Source organism: Manihot esculenta, chromosome 2, assembly GCF_001659605.2.
Source record: "Manihot esculenta cultivar AM560-2 chromosome 2, M.esculenta_v8, whole genome shotgun sequence".
Classification (NCBI taxonomy): domain Eukaryota; kingdom Viridiplantae; phylum Streptophyta; class Magnoliopsida; order Malpighiales; family Euphorbiaceae; genus Manihot; species Manihot esculenta.
The window spans coordinates 6,766,093-6,790,413 of record NC_035162.2 but is presented as its reverse complement, the minus strand read 5'-3'; the positions used below and the strand labels follow the sequence as shown (position 1 = coordinate 6,790,413).

General features: G+C 35.7%; 1 protein-coding gene across 2 annotated transcripts; it reads left to right on the top strand.

Annotated features, from left to right (window-relative positions):
• The first annotated feature begins 3,069 nt into the window (after window positions 1-3,069).
• Window positions 3,070-24,320, top strand: LOC110608543 (integrin-linked protein kinase 1). Of its 2 annotated transcripts, XM_021747793.2 has the most exons (11): window positions 3,081-3,543; window positions 5,148-5,222; window positions 5,675-5,770; window positions 7,541-7,626; window positions 7,716-7,836; window positions 14,926-15,005; window positions 15,714-15,776; window positions 15,929-16,041; window positions 16,314-16,399; window positions 22,409-22,530; window positions 23,911-24,320. In XM_021747793.2, the coding sequence occupies exons 1-11, from the start codon at window positions 3,226-3,228 to the stop codon at window positions 24,116-24,118; spliced, it is 1,368 nt and encodes a 455-aa protein (XP_021603485.1). In that variant the 5' UTR covers window positions 3,081-3,225; the 3' UTR covers window positions 24,119-24,320. The 2 variants fall into 2 exon arrangements, with proteins under 2 accessions (XP_043809996.1, XP_021603485.1); XM_043954061.1 differs by lacking the exons at window positions 22,409-22,530; window positions 23,911-24,320 and adding an exon at window positions 17,121-17,580 and having other exon boundaries at window positions 3,070-3,543.
• Window position 24,321: the final 1 nt, after the last annotated feature.

Sequence of the window (24,321 nt, the reverse complement as noted above, 5' to 3'; positions counted from 1 at the left end):
CCCCATGATCATTGTCTCTTTACACAGCACACTGATGTTTTAACTTTGATATTGCTTATATATGTTGATGATGTTATTTTGACTGGAAACTCCATTGATGCCATTACTGAATGCAAACTTGCTTTAGATTCAAAATTTACTATCAAAGATTTGGGACCCCTGAAATATTTTTTGGGACTGGAGGTTGCTAGATCCTCTCAAGCAACTTTACTCAGTCAAACTAAGTATATTTCGGACATATTGAAAGATGCAGGCATGTTTCATTGTAAACCTGCCTCTTGTCCTTTACCTCAAGGATTGCATTTATCTCCTGATTCAGGAGAGGTTTTTGATAAACCTGATTTATATCGGAGACTGATTGGGAGGCTCCTTTATGTTAATCTCACAAGGCCTGATATATGTTATGCTGTGCAACACTTGAGTCAATTTATGAGCATGCCTCGAAAGCCTCATTGGGAGGCTGCTTTACATGTGCTTCGCTATCTTAAGGGCTCTTTACAACAGGGGCTTTATTTTCCTGTAAGTACTGATTTATCTCTAAATGCCTACTGTGACTCTGATTGGGCAGCTTGCACTTATTCCAGAAAGTCACTATCTGGATATTGCATATACTTGGGCCCTTGCCTTGTCTCTTGGAAAACAAAGAAACAGCCTACTGTTTCTAAGTCCTCAGCTGAGGCTGAGTATCGTGCAATGGCTAACACTGTGTGTGAACTCCTCTGGATTAGCTATATTTTGCAGGATTTGCAGGTTCATATCCAATTGCCCATTCCACTGCACTGTGATAACAAAGCTGCCATCCACATTGCTGCCAATCCGGTTTTCCATGAGCGCACGAAGCATATCGAGATAGATTGCCACCTGGTGAGAGATCAACTTCAACGGGGATTTATATTACCTCACCATGTCACTACTGAAGAACAGCTGGCTGACTTATTCACCAAGGCCCTACCAGCCTCCCGCCATAGCACATTAACCAGCAAGTTGAATCTTCTGCCTCTCCCAGCTTCAACTTGAGGAGGGGGTGTTAAAAGCTATGTCATTTTATTGATTGTAGTTGTTATTTTATATTGTTTATCTAAACTGTGTCGTTTTGTTTAGATTGAGTTGTTTGTATGCACATGCTGTGCGTGTGACTCAGTTTGGTATAAACAGGAAGCGATGCTTCCAGAACTGAACATAACGTCATTTTTCTGATTTTAAATAAAAGTTCTCTTTTTCTTCCTCTCTCTCTTTTGTTTCTGCACATATTTAGTTGACAAAAAGAAACAACAAGGACGTTTTAATAGATTGCTAAAAATATAGGGAGGGATGATTTCGTTGACAGAAAGAAACGATGAGGAGGGACTATTTCGTTGACATAAAAAAACGATAAGAATGTTTTAATAGATATAAGAAAAGATAGGGACTATTTCATTGACGGAAAAAAACGATAAGGACGTTTTAATAGATATGAAAAAAGATAAAAATATTTTAATAGATTTTTGAAAATGTAAGGACTAACTTGTTAATAATTGTAATATACAAGGACTAAATAAATGGTTTTATTTTAGGGTAAAATTGGATTTTAAAAATTTTCTCTCTCTCCTTTATCTAATTTTAACGGAAAATAGGACGGAAAGATTATTTCGTTGACGGAAATAAAATATAAGGACGTTTTAATAGGTTTCTAAAAATACATGGACTAACTTGTTAATAATGGTAATATTCAGGGATTAAATTGTAAATTACCCTATATTTTATGAAGAAAAAGTGAAAGGGAAGAGTAGAAATTCCAAAAGAAAATGGAAGGAAGTGTAGAAGCGAGAAAAAAAATAAAGAAGAGAGAAAAATTAAGATTTTTGAATATTAATTTGAAATTACGCTAATACCTTTAAAACAATGGGGGCCCATGCCCCCTTGGCCCCTGACCTGTCCCCAATGCACTCTTAACTGTGCAAATACCTTTGCTGTCCCAATTCCAAGTCCAAGAGTCAGAATAATGCCGAATAGGGAGAGGAATAGCCAGAATTGCAGCAACCGCTTCAATAGAGAAAATGGAACGAAGAAGGGAAGAATTCCAACTAGAATTATGAATTAAATCAGAAACCATAAAAATAAATCAAGTAGGAGGCGACGGGAACCTAAGCATCATTCCAAATTGAACCAACTCTTTTCAAAGCACCAGCTCTAATTAAACCCCTACATTCCCGTAAACTCCTCCAAGTGTAACTTGGGTCATTACCCAAACTAGAATCCATATAAGAACAATCCGAAAAATATTTAGCCTTTAACAAATAAGCAACAAAAGAATCTGGTTTCGAAAATAAATTCATAGTATGACAACTTAACAATTAAAATAATTATAATTTTTTAATTAATATGATAAAAATAAAACGAAAAAAAATTATGAAATGAAATAAAATTTTCATATTAAATTAACTTAAAAATATTTATAATCCCTCGTATTATAAATCAACAAAGATATTTATAAATTATTTAAAATTCAGTTTGATATAAGTTTAATTTATAAATAACTTAAATTTAAATTTAATTTTTAGTGTTATTTAATAAATAAATTAAATTTTTAAATATTTAACTTATTAAAACTATATATTTTATTTATTTATAGAGTCGCAAGTCAGTTTTTAAATATATTATTTAATTAAAATTATTTAATTTTAAATATATATTAAAATTAAAAATTATTAGAATCATAAATGTAAAACTAATTTCTTTTTTGCCTTTAACTATTTATTACATAAATTAAATTTAAAATTATTAATTTTTTTTTGAAAGCAAAAATTATTAATATTTAGCTGCAATTTGAATGAGTTAAACTCAACTCAGAAAAATTTAATAACCAAACTTAAAATATACTAAATTTTAATTCATCTCAGCTCGTTTACCCCGTAATATGCGGCTCGTCATTTAAAAAAAGAGGAAATAGTGGTGTCATTCGATGTAAATTTAGGGACGAAGATAAAACTTTGGCCGTAAAAATAATTACATGAATATGGAGGGGACGAAATTAGACGGTTGGCAGTAAAAATGATATATGCGAATCCGAATTCACACCTCGGCCGTATAAAGGAAAACAAGCTGGCTCCGTATTAAGCTCTGGTCTGTCTGTCTGTCTGTCTTTATTCTCGTTCTTTATCATCTTCAAAATAACGCCACCAAGGATAAATATTCCCAGCGCCTCGTCCTTCAGATTGACATTCTCCTTAACAGTCGATCGCAGCCATGGACTTGCCAAAACCACAATCAACTCCTCGGTTCACTCTCGGCAAGCAGTCCTCACTGAAGCCGAACCGTGAGGACTTGTTGCCGGAGGAGGAAGAGGAGCTAATAGACCCAAGGGTGCGGTTAATGTATCTAGCGAATGAGGGAGACGTTGAAGGGATTAAGGAGCTATTGGACTCAGGCACAAATGTTAATTTTAGTGATATTGATGGACGCACCGCTTTGCATGTAGCTACTTGCCAGGGATTCACTGATGTTGTTCAGTTATTGCTCGATAGAGGTGCCGAAGTTGACACTAAGGATCGCTGGGGTAGCACTGTAATTTTCTCGGACATAATTTGGCAGTGTTGTGTATTTTTTTTTTTCAGTTAATTTATGTGTTCATCATTTTGTGTGCCTCCAGATAGTCAGAAATGGTTTTTTGCTGTTTGGTCTTTGAATTAAGGTCGAAAATTAATTTTTGGAAAGAACACTTTTACATGCTATTGAAAAGTTTGAAACAGTTGTTTAGCTGTTTTCTAATTTTTAGAGTCAAAACATGTCAAAAATAACTTTGTAGCTTTTTTAATTTTAATTAAGGTGCAGCAACTCAAACAGCAATCAGGTGTTTAAGGGATCCTTGAAAAAATGACAATAGTTTAAGCTATAGAATAGTTAGAAAGGTACGTAGCTTGCAAATGGAATGTTTAGAAAACTTGAGAACCCAGGGCCTATTTGGCATGTCTGTTAGAGCTGCTATTGAGAAAAATGCTTTGTTAAATATAATAGTTAGAAAATATTAAAAATTGATTTTGATAAATGTGAGATCCAACATGGTATAGATGAATGTCACATGTACAGGCTTCATTAATCTGGGTTTGGGTGCTTCTCAGTGGATGTCTGGGTGCTTTTGAGTGGATCCTGTAAAACACAAAAAGTTTAGAAGACCAGTGGAGCTTTTTATGATTTAGCTAAGAGGGAGTAGTGAATGCTTTAGTAAATGCTCTAGTGAAGAAGGTAATAAATAAGATGCGAGTTTTGTAAATGCTAAAGGATTAGAAAGATGAGGGTTTAGAATATTCTTGACAATGTTGTCTTACTTGCTATTGAGAGTTTTATAAATCCTTTATCAAAGCAAAGTGGTCCAGTTGTACATATGTCAGAGTTGGGAGTACTAATGGCTGCTTTGAAGTTGACATGTTTTCCTTTTGTTAGAAAGTAAGCAGGGCCTATTAATCGTATGCAGTCGGCTATTTAATGCTTAGTTGGTTGGAGAGACTTGCTAGTATCAGGATGAGCATAAATTATGGGATCCTTACATCCTGCCATATTCAATTACTTGAGATTTGTACAGAAAGTGGGTGGGCTAATCCCCATGGGCCCCTGGTTGGTCCAGCTTTGGTCCAACCCGAGTTAGGAAGAGAAACCGGCCCATATCATCTTGACACATGTCAAGATCCTGGGGATAGCAATTATAAATATTGTATCAAATCAAAATTTATTTTTGACATAATTTAGCCATAAGACACTAAAATAACAAAACAATTTTTACCAAATTGATTTCTCGATAGCATATAAAGTGATGCTTTTTAACCTCCAAGGCTCCAACCTCAATGCTGACTAGGCTTTCAGCACATTGCTAAGCATGATTATGTAGACTTGGGTTTTAGAGTAAATACTGAAGGTTTCATCCCCCACTTACCATGTCGCTGAACTATAATCAGGGGGGTTGGAAATTTTTGGATATGCTCACTTATTGGTACAGCAGAATTTCTATGGGAGGATGATTGAGAATGCTCTCAGTTGATTGATGCAGTGCTTGAATGTCTCTCATTTACTTTAGTTGATATGCCTTGTCTAACAGTCAATAATAGCTGATTCCCTACAGATCAAACTGTTATTTCTATAATAATTATTCTAATGTCTCATGGTTGATGTAACAGCCTCTTGCAGATGCAATATATTACAAAAACCATAACGTTATCAAGCTTTTGGAGGAACATGGCGCAAAACCCCCGGTATGTGGTGTATGTCAAGTCGCATATTTGCAGTGTTCTTTGGTCCCACCCTTCTAAATTTCATTAGAAAGCACATGATATTTTTGAAATTGTTAAGATAATGAGCCTAATGATATATTATGGATATTTTATGGACTGTACACCATATACCACGCCCTTTAATTTTTTTTAGGGCTATTATATCTTTTTGTGTTTTCTCTGAGCATGTAAATTTGTAATATTTTTCTAATGTATTCTGTTCGAAAATTCACAGAAAAATAAAAAAACCCTAGTCGCCGTAGATGAACCACATTAAATCTGTGCGCTGATTTCTTTTCGTGCTTATCTGTGTGTTGATTTCTTTTCGGGTGTATTTTTCTGAATTGTGTGATTGTTAGATTTTTAAAGGAAATGCCTGTCTATTACTGTTTTTTTTCTTTAATTATCATTAACATGTGCTCCTGTCATGCTAGGTAGCTCCCATGCATGTCCAAAATACTCGTGAAATTCCAGAATATGAGATTGATCCTAGGGAGCTTGATTTTTCTAATAGTGTTGATATAACAAAGGTAACTTACTGTTCTCCCTTGATGCTATATTAATGATTCTTTATTGGTTTATGAATTTGTTATTTAGAGATGAGCAACCTGTTGCTGCTTACATCTTTGCATTTCCTTTTTGCTACACTGAGAAGTGAATGCTTTTTGGTTTTAGATGGTGTTTTCTGTCTGAAGGAAAAAAAACACACAACTAAATCCCCAATCTTGACACCTGATAGTGGTCTATGCACTATTTAATATTTATCGGTTTGAAAATTTCCTGGGTTAATGATAAGTAAATGTCACATTCTGCAAGCATAGTACATGGTATAATTTTTAGTTTTTCCCTATCTTTTTCAGTTATTAATAGGAATTTAATTCTGCCTTTTTTGTTTTTTTTTTTTTTTTTTTTCGTTTCCTTCCCCCTTTTTGTTTCAAGTGTTGATAACAGAATAATTTCCAGGTTTCTATTCTTGTAGAATTCTATATGTACTATATTGCCTTTCTTTACCGATTTAAACCAAAATGAAAATTTACATTTTCTTCTTCTACATTTATATTATTAGTTATTATTATTTAAAGTAAGGCAACTTGGATTGTTGACCTTCACAATGGAGGTCTCTCCTAAAAGATGCTTGGGTTTAAAGGTATTAGGTGTCAGCCTTGGCCCGATTATATTTTCTTTTTGATTTTTTTGATTGTGCATATCTTATGATTTTTTCTCTTTAAAAGAGAAAACTACAAGAGAGCACCTTTTTATTGTCACACTATCCTTTTGATGATAATTGCATTCTTGGATGAAAATGTATGAAGTAAATACAGATTATAATTGCATTCTTGGATGAAAATGTATGATGATAATTGCATCCCTATCAGTCACATTAAGAAACACACTTCATATACAACATTAAATTCTGATATCATCATTCAAATATTGTTGGCTATTTCTATATTTTATATATATTTTTCTTTATCCTAATATAACTCACAAGTTAGTCTAGAATCTAGATCTCTTTATTACTTCTCAAACAATTCATACTTTATTGTCCACTACATTGTTAAGTCATAGTGTGGTTTTGTAAAGTAATATGGAAAATACTTGAGTCTTAATAATTTATAGGGCATTTCAATTAAGTCCTGCTATTTCTGTTTTTAGGGTTAAATTTTTATAAGTTTCTTCATCTTTCCTTTTAACTCTTAACATTGGTAATCATTAAATTTGAATTAGGCCTAACTCACCCAAAAACTAGCTCTAGGGAGGAATGCCTATGTCCCATATAAGAGGCACATTACCCCTTTCCATAATCGATGTGGGATTCAACACACCCCTTACGCCCAGAATTTTATTGGTGCGTGACATATTTACAGGAGGCCTAACATCGGATGGGAGGCTCTGATACCATGTTAAATTTGGGTTAGGTCTAACTCACCCAAAAGCTAACTCTAGGGGAGGAGTACCTATGACCCATATAAGGGGCACATAGACACTCATTCCTCTAGAGCTAGCTTTTGGGGTGAGTTAGGCCTGACCCAAATTTAACAGTAACGATTTTGGCTAATCTCACATCCCTTGGAATGTCTATTTTCCCTGTGCCTAGACCTTAGGTACTTTGGCCAATCCAAAGTGATCTTATAAGCGATCTGCTGCATATGAATGTGTTTTAAATGATTCATATTGTCAGTTGTACCCAGTCTTGCATTTGTGACAACTTTTTCGATTTATGCCAAAGAGTCCAGTATGGCTCCTTTGTAACTAAATCTTTCACTTGTCTATTATTGCCTATTCTTTTGAAATTACAGGGAACTTTTCGCATTGCATTGTGGCGTGGAATTCAAGTGGCAGTTAAAACACTGGGAGAGGAACTATTCACCGATGAGGATAAAGTGTGGGTTGGTCATATTCCATCTTTCTTTTTCTTTTCTGGGACCTGATGATTTCTAATTTATAATCATATGTTTTGTTCTCCATGTTCAACACAGCCTTTAGGGATGAGCTTGCATTACTCCAGAAGATTCGTCATCCTAATGTTGTTCAGTTCTTGGGTGCTGTAACCCAAAGTAGTCCCATGATGATTGTGACGGAATATTTACCTAAGGTTATCTTTTAATTTTTGTACTTATGAATAAGTTCAATTTCATGTCTGCCTAAATGTCAATGATTAATCTTTTTTGGGTTCTCATTATGCTGTCTTAAGGTATTCTGACAATTTATTGTTAGTTGTTACTTAAGCCAGGGCTACTACAACTTTAATTATATAGAATTTAAAGGACAATGTGGATATTGCTCGCATAGATATAACTTGATTAATAATTGAGATATCATTCGAATTATGATTGAACTTGTTAACACTGCCTTTGCAATTGCATGCTAGAACATATATTTTTGGAAACTTAAATATTCATTTTCAATAAGCTACTGTTGTAACATGATGCTTGTTGCATATGTAAATTTTTAGAATATATGATTATATGCTTTTACGTGTGTAATACTTTTGTTGTTTGCTATGTTGTGGTTAATAGACCTAGAAGGTTCAATGCATTGTATAAATTGTGATGTTGATAAAACAATGGATGGGGAAATGGGTGTAAAATCTCTTGGTGCTCCTGGAGTTCATGAAAACATATCTCTAAGAACTGGTGGAATATATTTACTTTGCTATTACTTTTCTCCAATACTTGAATAGCTATTGCATGGTTTGGTGTATGTAAGGTATTCAATTTCCTTTTCATTTCTTAAGGAACTTTACAATTTATGGGTGTTCAATGTTTTTGAGTGTTAGAGTGTGAACATAATCTTTGCATAATTAAAGGAGGTTACATAATCACAAGTTAATTGATTGATAGAGGATTCTTAGGAGTTGTCTTAATAAGGTCTTATATATATAAACACGCTTACTTCAGTAGAAAAGAGGCACAAAAATTACCCAATTGTTTCTTGTCTTGTTACATGGTATTAGAGCATTTGAGCTAATTTTGGGTGTTTGTTTCCTTTAGGTTTCTTGGGTTTGAGAAACTAGTTGTTGGGTCACTAAGTTTGGGTGTCCGTTTGGTCTTACTACCGGCACAGGGAGAGGCGCAGCGTAGTTTTTGGTCGCTCTTCAGAAAACGGTGACCGAAGCTTCAGCGAGTGGTGCTCATGCGCCGATCCAAGTTTCGGCCTCAGTTTCACGCGACAGTGCGTGGGAGCATGTGTGGTGTCCTTTTGTCCTCCGGTTTCTTCCCCGACGATCGCTTAGCCATTTTCGGCACGTCTCCGGTGGAACTCCAGCTATCCGATATTTATTGGGAAGTGTTCTTCAGTGACAGCCTACTGTTCACTGAGTTACGTTTTGTTGTCTTCCTTTAATTTGTTTAAAACTATAGGAGTATAGGGTTTTGGTTGAAATAGTTTCTGACAGTAAGACTCGTATTATTAAAATTATTCTAATATCTCTAATAGCGGTTGAGATAGATAAAACTTGTCTTATTTTCTCTTCGTATAAATGGGTCATTGATTCTAGTGCCACGGATCACATGACAGATAATTCTCATATTTTTGCCAGCTTTCGATCTTATAAAGCACATTCTTCTGATGAGTCAACCTATAATGTTGAGGGTTTTGGGACTGTTAAACCTACTCCTTCTATTACCCTATCATTTGTGCTAAGTTTATCTAATTTTACCTTTCATTTAATCTTTGTGAGTAAATTTATCAAAGACCTAAATTATTGTGTTTCTTTTTTTTCTTGATTATTGTCTCATTCAGGATCTTGTGACGAAATAGATTATTGGTAAAAGACATGTGTCTAGGGTCTCTACATTTTAGATGCATGGGTGCCTCGGTCTGTTGCCTGCTCCAGTGTCGTGTTTTCGTATGAAGCACATTGTCGGTTGGGATATCCTTCTTTTACCGGTTTTGAAGAAGCTATGCCCTTAATTTCATGAGGTATCTGGAATGTGAGTCATGTTATTTTGCAAAACATCATTGAAGCTCTTTAAGTCCTAGAGTCAATAAACGAGCCGAGTCTGCTTTTGAATCATTCGGATGTTTGAGGCTCATGTTCGGTTGGATCTAAAAATGAATTTAGATATTTTATCCCTTTTGTAGATGATTTCTCTAAAATGACTTAGATTTATTTTATGAAGCATTGTTCGGAAGTGTTTTCTCATTTTTCTACCTCTTATGCTAAAATCAAGACTTAATTTAATGTTTCTGTACAAATTCTACGAAGCGACAATATTAAAGAATATATGTCAGAATCATTTTAGGCTTATATGACTCAACATGGTATTCTTCACTAATCGTCATATGTTGATACACCTGTTCAAAAGAGGATAGCTGTAAGGAAGAATCGATGTCTCCTTGACTGCTCGAGCTCTGTTGTTTCAAATGCAAGTTTCTAAGCAATTTTGGGTCGATGCTGTCTCCACCGCATGCTTCCTCGTTAATTGCATGCCCTCCATAGTACTAAACGGTAATATTTCTTAAAATGTCCTTTCCTAAGAAGCTATTATTTCCTCTGGAACCATAACTTTTTGGTAGTACCTGCTATATTCGGGATGTCATATCTCATGTGATTAAACTTGATCCTAAAGCTTTGAAGTGTGTTTTTTTAGGATATTCTCGTATACAGAAGGAATATCAGTGTTACTCTCCAGATCTCAACAAATATTTGGTCTCAACAAATGTAGTCTTTTCCGAGCAAATTTCTTTTTATCCTGTTGTAATCAAGAGGAGGACGATGAATGGCTCATTTATAGAATCATATATGGTGGTGGGAACTCTTTCAGTATGCCTTCTGCTGCACAATCTGATGGTAACATTCCACCTAATATTCAGCCTCCAGTTAAACTGTTAGTTGTTCAAGTTTACTCTCGTAGACCAGTATTTGATGATACATGTCGTGCATTAGAATTTTCTTCGCTATCGGATTCACCACTAAGTGACATTGACCTCCCATTAGTCTTCGTAAAGATAAATGACAATGTAAGTCTACCTATTCTGTTGCTAACTTTTTGTCTTAAGATCACCTCTCTCCTTCTTCTACCTCTTTAATTGTCTTTCTAAATTTCATTTCTTTGTCCAAGATAGTTAAAGAGACCCTAGCCCATTCTGAATGGCGTAATGTAATGTTTGAGAAGATCAAGACTCTAGGTAAAAGTTATACTTGGAAACTAGTTGATTTATCCTTTGGCAAGAAGGTTGTGAGTTGTAAATAGATTTTTGCCATCAAAGTCAATCCAGATGGTTTCGCAGCAAGGGTTAAGACCCATTTTGTTGCCAAAGGTTATGCACAAACCTATGACATTGACTATTCTGACCCTTTTCTCCTGTGGCAAAAATGATCTCGGTCGCTTGTTCATCTCGTTAGCTGCTTTTCAACATTGGCCTTTACACAAGTTAGATATCAAGAATGCATTTTTACATGGTGACTAAAACAGCCGGGCTCAAACTGGCCCAAATAACTTTTAGACCCACTTTCCACTTGGCCCAAAATGGTTAACCCAAGTTATTTAGTAGTTCTGTGCTAGCTATTATATATAAATCAATTTTCTTTCAATTTTCCGATGTGGGCGCAAATCCGCAAGCAGGCAGCTGGAAGCAGCTGACCGTCACATTCGGTCCCGCTAAATTTTGCGACGTCCTCGTCGCAACTGAATCCATTACAATTGCTAACCAGAACCGGACCCTTAGGTATTGTGGTTCGCTAGTACCTCGGGTGGCTCCACCTCGTCTCTCACGGGTAGCCCTTTCCTCGCAGGTCCACTAGCTCCGCACAATTTTTCTGACCCAGGGTGGCTCTGATACCAATTTAAAACAGCCGGGCTCAAACTGGCCCAAATAACTTTTAGACCCACTTTCCACTTGGCCCAAAATGGTTAACCCGTAGTTCTGTGCTAGCTATTATATATAAATCAATTTTCTTTCAATTTTCCGATGTGGGACGGATTTGCGCCGCAAATCCGCAAGCAGGCAGCTGGAAGCAGCTGACCGTCACAGTGACCTTCAAGAGGAAGTGTATATGCAGCAGGCCTTTACACAAGTTAGATATCAAGAATGCATTTTTACATGGTGACTTCCAAGAGGAAGTGTATATGGAGCAACCACTAGGATTTGTTGTTCAGGGAGAGTATGGAAAATCTGCCATTTGAAGAAATTTTTGTATGGTTTAAAGCAGAGTTTTCATGCATGGTCTGACAAGTTTGGTGAAGTTGTTCAAGAATTTGGATTGAAAAAAAGCAAGTGTGACCATTTAGTCTTCTATAAAAATTTAAATACTACTATTATTTTTCTTGTTGTGTATGCTGATGACATTATCATTGCAGGGAATGATAGTATAAGGATTTTTTCTCTTAAAAACTACTTGCATGCGAATTTCCATACCAAAGACTTGGGTCAGCTCAAGTATTTCTTGAGAGTCGAAGTCTTGAAGAGTAAAAAAGAAAATTTTCTATCTCTAAAAAAGTATATCATTGACTAGGAAGATAGAAGTCTTGTCTCACAAATGATGACGAAAACCCTTATGATAATCTAGAGAGCTACAGGAGGTTAGTTGGAAAGCTGAACTACCATAAAACTTGGCTACATATTACTTTTGCAGTAAGCGTTGTAAGCCCGTTCATGGCTGCACTTACAGTGAAATATTGGACCGCTGTAGAATAAATTCTATGTTATCTAAAAGGAATTCCTGGACTCGGTATACTCCGATCATAGGCATGCTGCACTTGAGTATTTTTGTTGGAGGAAACCTACTACCTTGGAAAAGAAAGAAGCAAAATGTAATATCCAGATCTAGTGCCCAGTTAGAATACAGAGTCATGGCTCAATCCACTTGTGAGATTCTATGGATAAATCATTTGCTGAAAGAAGTTGGTATGAGTGTTGCATCATTCGCGAAACTTTGGTGTAATATTCAGGCTGCTTTTCACATTGCTTCCAATTCAGTATAGCGCGAACGAACTAAGCATGTTGAAGTTGATTGTTATTTTATTCGTGAGAAGATTCAAGAAAATTCGATTTACTCACCAAAACTTTAAATGAGTTTTGAATAGAATATCTTTCTAATAAGTTGGGTATGATAAACATTTATCCTCCAACTTGAGGAAGGGGAGTATTAGAGTGTGAACATAATTTGTACATAATCAAAGGAGACTACATAATCATAGGCTAATTGATTAATAGAGAATTTTTAGGAGTTGTTTTAACAAGTTCTTGTAATAACAAACTTATTTCAATAGAGAAGACGCATAGAAATTGCCCAATTGTTCCTTGTCTCGTTACATTGAGGCTTAGGAGACCTTATAGTTTTCAAATCAACACATAACTAGCTTTAAGTAAGCTAGATTTCAAGCTGTCTAGTGTTAACACTAGCACAAATTATGCATTTTGCGTGTTTCTGGACCATGATGAGGGTTTTTTTTTTTTTTTTTTTTAAATTTTGACTATGCTGAGTTGTTATATCTCTACTGGAAATTGGAATGACACACTTTTCATTTTATTATCAGCATGTCCCAATACACACTGAGGCTAAAGTGTTGTTGCCAACAAAACTTAATTGGAGAAAATATCATATATTAGGGTTGTGTTTTTATTTATAGAAATTTTGGCTGTCTTTTCAAGTTTGGCTATTTTTTCAGAAAATTTCCATAGAAAATGGGGAAAAAAGTCAGTGTTCAAATGTCTTTCAGATAAAATCCGAAAATTTGATTTCCTAGTTCTCTAAATTTATATCGAAGTTTGAAAAACAGGTCTAAGACATTTTCACCTGTTTTCCATTGTAAAAAAATTTTTGTTTTCCAAGTAGAAAATACAAGAGTTCTTTGTGTTTTCCAATCCTACAACAACTTTTTTCCAGGTTTAAACTTCAACTTTCTTGCTTTTACTTATTTTTTACTTATAGTTACCCGTTTTTCTTTTTCTATTTAGTTATAATTTATTTGACATTATATTTTTTTTCTGTTCATTCTTTCTATGCTTTTCAATGTTAACTTTTCTTTTGCTGTGTCATTTCATATGCATTCTGGACCCCTTTTTTTAAAAAAATTTTCTTTATCATCTTAATAGACATTTAAAAGAAATTCATTGTTGTTGCTCATTTTTTACTTTTTAATTTAATTTACAATTAATTATTTTTGAGTAAAAAATAGTTAGTGGTGAAACATAATGAGAAGAATTAATAACTTATTTGCAAATTAAATGAAATTTTGCATACATTTTTTTATGTTTTATTTATAAAACATGAATTTTCAACTCCCTAACCATACCACACAATTTTAATATAAACATTTTCTAGTTTTCTAAATTGGAAAATGATTTTCTTTTTTTATTAAATGAACATGTTTTTTAAAGTTTACCATAGAAAATTAAAATTGAAAGTTTCTGTCAAAAACTGAAAATTGGAAAGTAGAGAATCGTTTCTCATAAGTGAACATACCCTACATTTGATTAGATATACACTCTTGAATAGACCTCATTGTGGTCCGATTCGACCACGAACAAGACTGAACTGCGTCAATGATTCCTGTCCTTGAACTGGATCTGGACCCGGGATAAGGGGACAGTTCTTGTCCTTTCTTGAACCTAAGTTGGAGTTGGTTTGGATCCAATATTATTTTCTTAAAAAAATATTTTTTAAAATTTTTTATGCTAGAAACTAAATAAATGATGTTTTATAGACCTCTATTTATCAATTTGTATCTTGTAATGTATAGAATATTAATGTTATTGTAATTTTCAAAATTTCAAATGAAACCGGACTAACATAGCTTCATACTAGTATTGATCTGGACAGTAAAGTCTGCTGAACCTGTGGTTCTGGGCTTGGAATTGGCCCATGGTCAGATGTGATAGTATCAACCCTGGCTAAAATTGAGTTAAATAACTTTTGGACCCATTTGCTATTTGGCCAAAATAGTTAAACTAAGTTATTTAGTAGTTTTGCTCTAGCTATTTTATATCCTATACCAATTTGGTAATTCGTTGATTTCTTGCTGGGGTAGCATAGCATTAGTAATGGAAAAATGAGATAAGATAGGGCATGAGGCGGTTGTTCTATTTTGTCTTCCTTTCCTTGTATCACTTTTCAATTGGTTCTAGGATGAATTTTCTTTTATTTGTCCTTCTAAATTTGTTGATTTAATCTAATAATTTTCCATGGGGTCAAATACATTTGAAAAAGTTGATACTTTCATTGTATTCTTTGCAGGGAGATCTTTTTGCATATTTGAAGGAAAAAGGTGCACTGAAACCAAGAGTAGCTGTGAAGTTTGCACTTGATATCGCTAGGTTAGTAGAGTCGTTTCATCCAGAACTGGTTTTGAAGATTTTATATTTGTATTTAGCTTTGTTAATCTGGATTTGGGATCTAATAATTTTTTCGCTTTAATCATTGAGTTGGAAATCGTACGTCCTTTAATTTACTTGTGGTTTTAATTTTTTGAGAGACCCACTTGGTTTGAGCAGCAATGTTATATACTTTTCTGAGTCTCTCCTCTGATAACTTTTCATCCCCATCTCAATGGAACTTGGAACTAGGATCTCCAAGTTAAATCTGCAAAACCCTTACTCTACCCTTGACGAAAACTTTAGGTTGATTTCTTGTTATAAAGTGACCCTTAATTCTGTAGTGAAATGGAATTCTGGATATAGGTATTTTTCCTTGCATAAAAATGTATGCTTGCACATTGCACCAGGGTAATGAGGCACTTTGTGCTGTTCATGCCTCATGTCTTGGCTTATTATTTTACAGTATTCAACTGTAGTGAAAAGCTATTGGATAGAATGAAGTTTACAGGCAATCTTATTTTCATTTTCTCTCATTGATTAGGAATTTGCATGATTTTTCTGCTGATGCATGTAAAGTATTTATGTTAGTTGCCTTGTAACTGATATGCTATAGCTTTCTTTTGTACCAACGTCACCAATATTTTAATTGGCTGCCACCTGCTTGTAGATCTACTGCAATCTTGAAAGATATTCTAATACATTTTGCAGGGGAATGAACTACTTGCATGAGCATAAACCTGAAGCAATAATTCACCGAGATCTTGAGCCTTCGTATGTTTTTTTTCTAAAAACATTTCTGTGGTACTTCTGTTATACTATTTTCATATCAGCTGTAATGAAAGTGTTTGGTCCAAAATATGCTATATTGAGATCTTATTGGCTAGACCTGTTTGAAAGTTTCTCATTTATGAGTAAGATAACAGAAATATACTGCGGGATGATTCTGGGCATCTGAAAGTTGCAGACTTTGGAGTTAGCAAGCTTCTCAAAGTTGCAAAAACAGTCAGGGAAGACAGTCCTTGTCAAGACACTTCTTGTAAGTTTTCTGCTTTTGGGTGAAACATTCCCTTTAGTTGTTATTTGCTAGTTTGGGGAGGTAGGGATCCTTTTGATAACCACAGTATATATAGATGGTTATCAATAGTCTGATGGCACAAATAACAGATTAAAAAAAAGGGTCACTTCATGGGCTGTTTAACAGGTCTCAGCAACATGCAAATCCAATATGTTTGAAGTTTCTAGAACCTTAAGTTTTTTTTCCCCCTTTTTTCTCATTTCATAAAGGCTCATCTGATTTCTTGTGGGTAGGGCGATATGTGGCTCCAGAGGTATACAAAAATGAAGAATATGACACTAAAGTTGATGTGTTTTCATTTGCTTTGATATTACAAGAGGTTTCCCCCTCTCTCTCTCTCTCTCTATTTATCTATCTATCTATCTATCTATCTATCTGTTTATATATATGTCTGTCTATCTTCTTCATGAAGTCGATATATGTTGCAACGCTGTTGGGAATATGTTTCATGCATCCATGATATGCTTCACCACTGGGAATTTGGATGAAATTTGTCAAAAATGCTGATTGTAGCGTTTAGAAAATTTTTAAGCTTTAAGACTTAATAATCATCAAATTTCACCTCATAATGCTGAAAGAAATTAATCATGTCATGTGTGTTAGTGATTTCTTTCTGCTGCTTATTTCTTTTACTTGGTTGTACTCTTACGGTGGCACAATCATTGAAACCAAATTTAGGGATTATTTTGATTTACTTCTAAATTATGAAGTTCATACAATCATGTAAAATTTTCAATTTAGGCAACTTGGTGTTTTAGTACCAGTTTTTATTTTCATTAGGGGTGTGTTTGGTTTTAGAATGGCTCCAGAAAGTGAAATGGGAATGTAACTCCATTATTTCATGTTGGTTCATAAGAGAAAGTTGCATTCTTGGGTATCAATAGGTCAGTTGGAACCGACACTAATGGATGCCATCGACCATGACAAACAAAATTATCTGTACCCTTTTGATAAAATTAAAAGAACTGGATAAAATTGTTGAAAGTGTGAAAGTTTCAAATTCTTTTGGACAGTAAACCTTTTATTTATTATTGTTGAAGTTCATGGGCCAACTTGCTACTGGAATTGGGCTAAACAAAGTGCGCTCTCCATCTCCAAAATGGCAATCTGGGACTTGCATCACTCAAGCCATATTCCAACACTCCCGTGAAGTGCAATTATGTTCAAGCTCAGGCTCACGGGCCTAGTTGTCACTTGCCGTTGCATGGGGTGACGATCTACTTGGATTTAGCTTCTATTGGCTCCGTTTTCAGGGTCTAGCTCTCCTTGACTAGCTCATGGATCCACTCGAGTTCAACTCATTTTTGGCTTAGCTCATGGATCTGAAGCCAGACTTCAACCCACCATGCTCTCAGGTCCTGGATCCACAGCAGTAAGGTTTTGCTGGCATGAGGAGTATGATGGCAAATGGGCCAGCCTGCTGTTGGAATTCGGTTGACTGAAGTGGGCTCTCCATCACTAAAATTGCCTTGTTTATTTGCCAATACCTGTATTCCCACATATTTTTTAAACACTACTGTTGAGATTTTTTTTGTAAATAGTCTAGATTTGTAGTAATAATTAGGGATATGATTATGTGATATGATTGGGATATGATTAGGCTATAATTAAGAACATAATTATTTTCTTACCTAGTATATATTTTTGTAAGTAGTATATATACTCCAATTGACTTGAGAGAATAATCAAGTATTTTCTGTCAAAATTTCTGCTTTCTTCTTCTTTTTTTCATCATCGGTTTTATGGTATCAGAGCCAAAAAACTTGGTTCACCTGTGAGTGGCATCTGCCATCCTGCTTTGGAGACTTTTTGGAAATCAGTTGGTCTCAACACCTAGCCCAACCTCCTCACCAGCTTTCCAGTGAAGCATCGCTGCCAGAACCAGTCCCACGCACCTCCACGCGCCGCTCAAAGCAATCTGTCTTTGGTACATGCGCTGGCGCGTGAACTGTCCTCCGGTGACTGTTTCACACCAGCAACTCTTCCTCCAACATCGCCCAGCGCCGGCGACTCCGGCCCAATAGGTCCGGTCATCTGCCCAGCCCGTCTTCACATGCCCCTTATGAATAGTAGCGTCAGATTTACTGTTCACAGACACAGATCCTCCTTTTTTGGCAGATTCAGGTTCCTATTCAGTCCCTTATTGTTCCAGAATCTCTCTCGATCTGTTTGAGAAGTAGAACACCCTCAATACATGTTTTGAGTCCTTTAAATCTTTCTTTTCAATTGCTACTGTGAAGTTGCAACGAAGTAATAATTATGTGTCTTGGGCTGCATCCCTAGAATTATGGTTTTTAGGATGGGTATGATAATCATTAAACAAAAAATGCCACTGATATCGCTGCCGATGATAGAACCAACTGGGTTAAGATTGATGTTCAACTATGTAGTCTTCTATGGTATTCGTTAGATCCAAAATTGCTTGCTTTGTTTCAGTCTTGCAAAACTTACTGTAAGGTTTGGACTAAGGCCAAAACATTGTATACTAATGACATACAATGCATCTATAAGGTTGTGTCAGATATGATTCACTTACAACAGAATCATCAGGATATGGCTAGTTACTTGGGTCAAGTAGAAACTCTGAAAGATGAATTTAATTCTCTTATGCCTTTTACTGATGATGTTGATGCACAAGAAGAACAAAGTGATAATTTCTTTATGGTTTTGGCATTAATTGGATTGCGATTTGACCTTTGCTCTGTGAAATATCAAATTTTGACTGGTTCAGTTATTCCAACTTTAGAAGATGTGTCGGTTAGGCTCTTACGTGTTTCCCTTAGTAAGAGTGATGCTAAAGATATGGAATCTTCAGTTTTGGTTGTGTAGCAAGGGAATCAAGGATAAGGAGGAAATCACAAAGATAAAGTGAAGAAGTTTAATTGCTCCTATTCTGATAAGAAAGGTCACACACGGAATGCATATTGGGCATTGCATGGCCGACCACCATGGCCCAATCAAACCGATTAATGACCGTTGGGCCTTTGATACTCGGGCCGCAGTTGAGCCCACATAGGAAGGTCAGGCCGTAGCCCCATCAAAACCCAAATTGCTAAGGTTTGTCCTCTAGCACGTAGCCCAAGCCACGCTCGGGCAGGCCGGGTAGAGCAGGGCTTGGGCCCAATAGAGAGGGATCCAGCTCAAATGACTTGATGGATCAGTGGAGGAACAGACCTCTATAAATCCGGAATCATGTCAACTCAGACACCAGAGGAAATTAAATAGCTGCCTGATGATGGAAAAAAGGGGAGTACGTTCATACGTATAACTCTGCATGATAACGACATGTGGTACTGTAGCAGAGTGGTGGTTACACGTCACTAGAGAACAAAAGGAAAAAGGATAAAGACAGAAGGGATGAGTCATTCAAGGCAAGCTTACTCACACATACCGTACCATTTTTCCTTGTATTGGATCTCAGATCATCACCGATAATACTAGTAAATCAGCAGCTCATATTGCCCAATTTAATGAAAAAGGCCTACTTCCACAATCTACCAATAAATTTAAGGAATTAGATTCAATCACTTTAACTGGAGATGACTATAAAAAATACTTTCATTTCCAAATAGCTAAGCAACATCCTCCATCTTTCAGCATTGCTCACTCCGATAATTCCTTTACTTGTCTAATTAAGTCTTCATCTGTTGGTCCATGGATCCTAGACTCTGGTGCTTCTGATCACATCTCTAGTAATTACAATCTTTTCTCTACTCTTGTTTCACCTTCCACACCATCTAAATTCACCTTAGCTAATGGTTCACAAATTCAAGTTAAAGGAATAGGAAAAGTAACTTCTTCCTTCTATTTCCTTAACTACTGTCTTATTCACTCCTGAATGTCCATATAATTTAATCTCCATTAGCAAATTGACCAAAAATCTTAATTATTCAGGAACCTCTACTGTTGATTTTGTTGTGGTGCAGGACCGGAGTACTGAGAGAATGATTGGAACAGAATCTGAGTCACAAGGATTGTACCACCTCTCGGGTTGCTTTTGTTTCTATCACTTCCGCTGAGCTTATTCATAACCGTTTGGGACATCCTAGTCTTCTCAAATTGTAGAAATTCGTCCCTAGTCTTTCTTCTTTGTCTTCTTTAGCATGTGAGTCATGTCAACTTGGAAAACAAACTTGAGCTTTATTTCCCAAGCAAGTCAATAATAAGGTCACCTCGATGTTTAACATTGTTCATTCAGACATTTGGGGTCCAAGTCGTGTTAGTACAACTTTAGGATTTCAGTATTTTGTTACTTTTATTAATGATTATTCTTGTTGCACTTGGCTTTTTTTAATGAAGAAATCACTTTGAGTTATTCTCCATTTTTCAAAAATTTTGTGCTGAAATACATAATCAATTTGGAGTTCGCATTAAGGTTTTGCGTAGTGATAATGCACGAAAATATCTTTCCTCTTTTTCTCATTTCTTGTCTACTCAGGGTATTACTCACCAAACTTTTGTGCCCATACTCCTCAACAAAATGGTGTTGCTGAGCGAAAAAATCGGCATTTGATTGAAGCCGCCCGAACCTTACTCATACATCATAATGTTCCGCTGTGTTTTTGGGGTGAGGCGGTCCCTTACTGCCTGCTACTTGATCAACTGTATGCCTTTCTCGTTTTGCAGCATCAGAGTCTTCATTCGGTTCCTTTTTCTAACTAGACCTCCAACCAGTTGTCTCTGCAAGTTTTTGGATGTATATGTTTTATTCATGATCATATTCCTGGTAAAGACAAACTCCATTCCAAATTAGTTAAATGTGTTTTTCTCTCGGCTATTCTCGGCTTCAAACAGGTTACAAATGCTATGATCTTACTACTAACAGATATTTTCTCTGCAGATATCATCTTTTTTGAAACCTCCTCTTACTTTTCTTCTAGTCCATCGCACAAACCTTTGTTCCTAGAGATTTGCCTATGCCTGCAACTCTTATCTCTCCTTGGCCTCACGTCAGTCCATCTCCCACTCCTACACCACCTCTTCAGGTCTCCACACGTCGCCTCATCCATCTGCTACTAACAATGATATTTCTCTCCTTGATGCTGGTACTTCTAATGACTCACCTCCAGTTCCATCATCACCTACTTCGGTCATGCCTTTCGTAGCAATATAAGGGGCACATTACTCCTTTCCACAATCGATGTGGGATTCAACAATCTCACTATCACTCGACCAGATATTTTCTTTGCTATAAGTGTGGTTAGTCAATTTCTTCAAATCTCATACAGTAATCATTGGGATACAGTAATTCGCATTCTTAGATATATCAAAAGAGCTCCAGGACAGGGACTAATCTATAAGGACAAGGGTCACTTACAAATTGTTGGCTATTCTGATGCAGATTGAGTAGGTTTCCCTTCAGATAGACGATCTTCAAGATGTTGTATTATGATTGGAAGGAATCTTATATCCTGGAAAAATAAAAAGCAAGGTGTGGTTGCAAGATTAAGTGCAGAAGTAGAATATTGAGTTATAGCTTTAGCAACATGCGAACTCATTTGGTTGAACCAACTCTTTCAGAAATTGAAATATAGCGATATTGGCCAAATAAAGCTGATGTGTGATAATCAAGCTGCCCTCCATATTGCATCAATTCATGAGAGGACGAAGCATATAGAGGTGGATTGCCATTTTATTAGGCAAAATATTGAGTCAGGATGCATTTCTACTAACTTTATCGACTCAAATGATCAGCTAGCTGATGTTTTCACAAAATCTCTTCGGGGTTCACGAATCTGAGTATATTCGTAACAAGTTTGGAGCATATGACATGTACACTCCAGCTTGAGGGAGTATTGAGATTTTTTCTATAAATACCCTAGATTTGTAGTGATAATTAGGGATATGATTATGTGATATGATTGAGATATAATTAGACTATAATTAGGGAATTAATTTATTTTCTTATCTAGTACTTACTCTTGTAAGTAATATATATACCTTAATTGGTTTGAGAGGAATAATCAAGTATTTTCTCTCAAAACTTCTGCTTTCTTCTTTTTATTTTCATCATCGGTTTCAACTACCATTGTTGGACTTGTTTCTCTCAAGCTATATTCTATTAAGTATATAATAATTTTGAATTTTGGTTTGACCTAGTTGAAGGTTTAACCTGTGATATTTCTCCTTTTTCTGTTTTGATACTAGGTTTTGAAACATTGATGGTTGTCATTGTTATATTTTCTTAGTTTTAGTTGGGGGGGAGGGGTGTTAGGGGGCTGGCCATTGCTGGTTGTAACTTCCTCGAATCTTTCTATTTATTCATTTCCATATGTAAAATTATTGAGGGTTTAGGCTCTGTATTGATATTCATTACCTACTTATCTAGATGATTGAAGGCTGTCCACCATTTTCAACAAGGCCAGATATTGAAGTTCCTAAAGCATATGCTGCAAATGAGCGGCCGCCATTTAGAGCTCCTGCAAAACGTTATTTGTATGGATTAAAGGAGTAAGTATCTAGTGATGATTTTCCTTCAATTTTGTCTTATTATCTTCTGTATGGTTCAACTTTATATGGTGCAATCATATCATGTGTACTGTTGATATTAGTGTCATCTGTTGAACATGTTTCAATCTGAACTCTCCATTTGTTCTCAGGTTTTAGCTTGGGGTTAGAATATAAAATTAAAAAACGGGATGTTATGGTTAAGTCTGGATATAATGATCACAGTTAAATATATTTTTTTGAGACCACTGGAAATTTACCAGAATGATCTATACTTTGTGATCTTCTTGATGGTAGTAACACCGTTCTTGAAAACGATGATACCAAATTGTTTCAAAAAAAATCCATTTTCCCTTCCCCTTTTCTGTTATGTAAACTACATATTGTGGTCTGTTTGCATCTCTACTTTCAGATCTATAGATATTTGTGTTGGTCTGCTCTCACTTTTCTCAATTCGGGGAGACAGTGCGGTGTTATGCATCAGACCCATAGTGCTCTTTAAAACAGAGGAATAGAGAAAGAGAAAGATAAAAATAGGCTAGGTTGAAAAAAGAAATGGAAAGGAGAGAAGATTAGGGAGAAATAGAGAAGAGAAAAATCTTTTTATTGATTCTTGAAATGAATGAGTACAAGTTCTGATCCTATATTATACTTCCTACCTTGCAAGTAATCTTCTAACAGCTATAACTGTTCTTCTAAGACAGCTGTAACTATAATACTTCTTTTCCCTCCATTTCTAACAATCGAAACAACTAGCTAAACTGACTGAGCTAGTCCTTAGTCACTTACTACTCTACTCAGGAAATTCTTGTCTATGACTGGGTCTATATAGACCTAAGACATAAATATATGGAGTTTTACAATTTTATGTAGATCCCACTACAATTTTATATCTTGAATCTATGTAGACCTGGTCTACGTCTAGTTTTTCTCCGACTCGGTCTTAACATGCAGTTGTGGGCTTATGTTGCATTTTCTGGGGATTTAGTTGTGTGCTAATTTAGATGCGGGTGGGGGGAGGGGTTGGAAAGGGGGTTATATAGTGAGAGGGATGGCATGGGCAGGGGAGTTAAAATCTGCCCCTGATCTAATAAACTGATACTATAAAATGAAACTTCTTTAAGCAGCTTGTGTTAAGTTAAAATAAGATAATATTTAAAAGCAGAAGGAAGAATCTCAGGCATTGGTGTTACGCTTTCAATCTAGTTTGTCCTCTTGCAATTCTGGAGGTCAAAGTATGCTCCTTTTTTCCTTTTCTTCTTCCCGTAAATTGTCCTTTTGCCCCTTCCTATTAAGGTGGTTTCTTCTTATAAAGAGAGATCTTCTAGGTATCTTTATAAAAGTGGAAACTAATCGTTGTTCTCCTTGTCTTTTGGTATGTAGGCTAATAGAGGAATGTTGGAGTGAGGAGCCATTCAGAAGACCGACATTCAGGGAAATAATAATGAGGCTGGATGACATAAACAACCGCATTGCTCAAAAAAGTAGATGGAAGGTTGGCCCACTTAAATGTCTCCGGACCTTTGAAGCCATGCTGAAAAGTGATCGACTCAATCCGAGAAGCCATTCATCTCGATCAATAAGTAGATGACCAAGTATTGCTTCAATGTACAGAGAATTTACTTTCTCCTGCTGTGGAGGTTTCTTTTTATTTTTATTTTTTCTCTTTTTCTGGATCAGCCATGTTGAGTTTCTCCTTGTGGACTAACTTGTATTTGTTTGGGTATGTGAACTGATGAAAAGCTTCAGAAAAATAGGAAACGAGCCTTCAAGGCCTCTATGGTATTCTTTTCT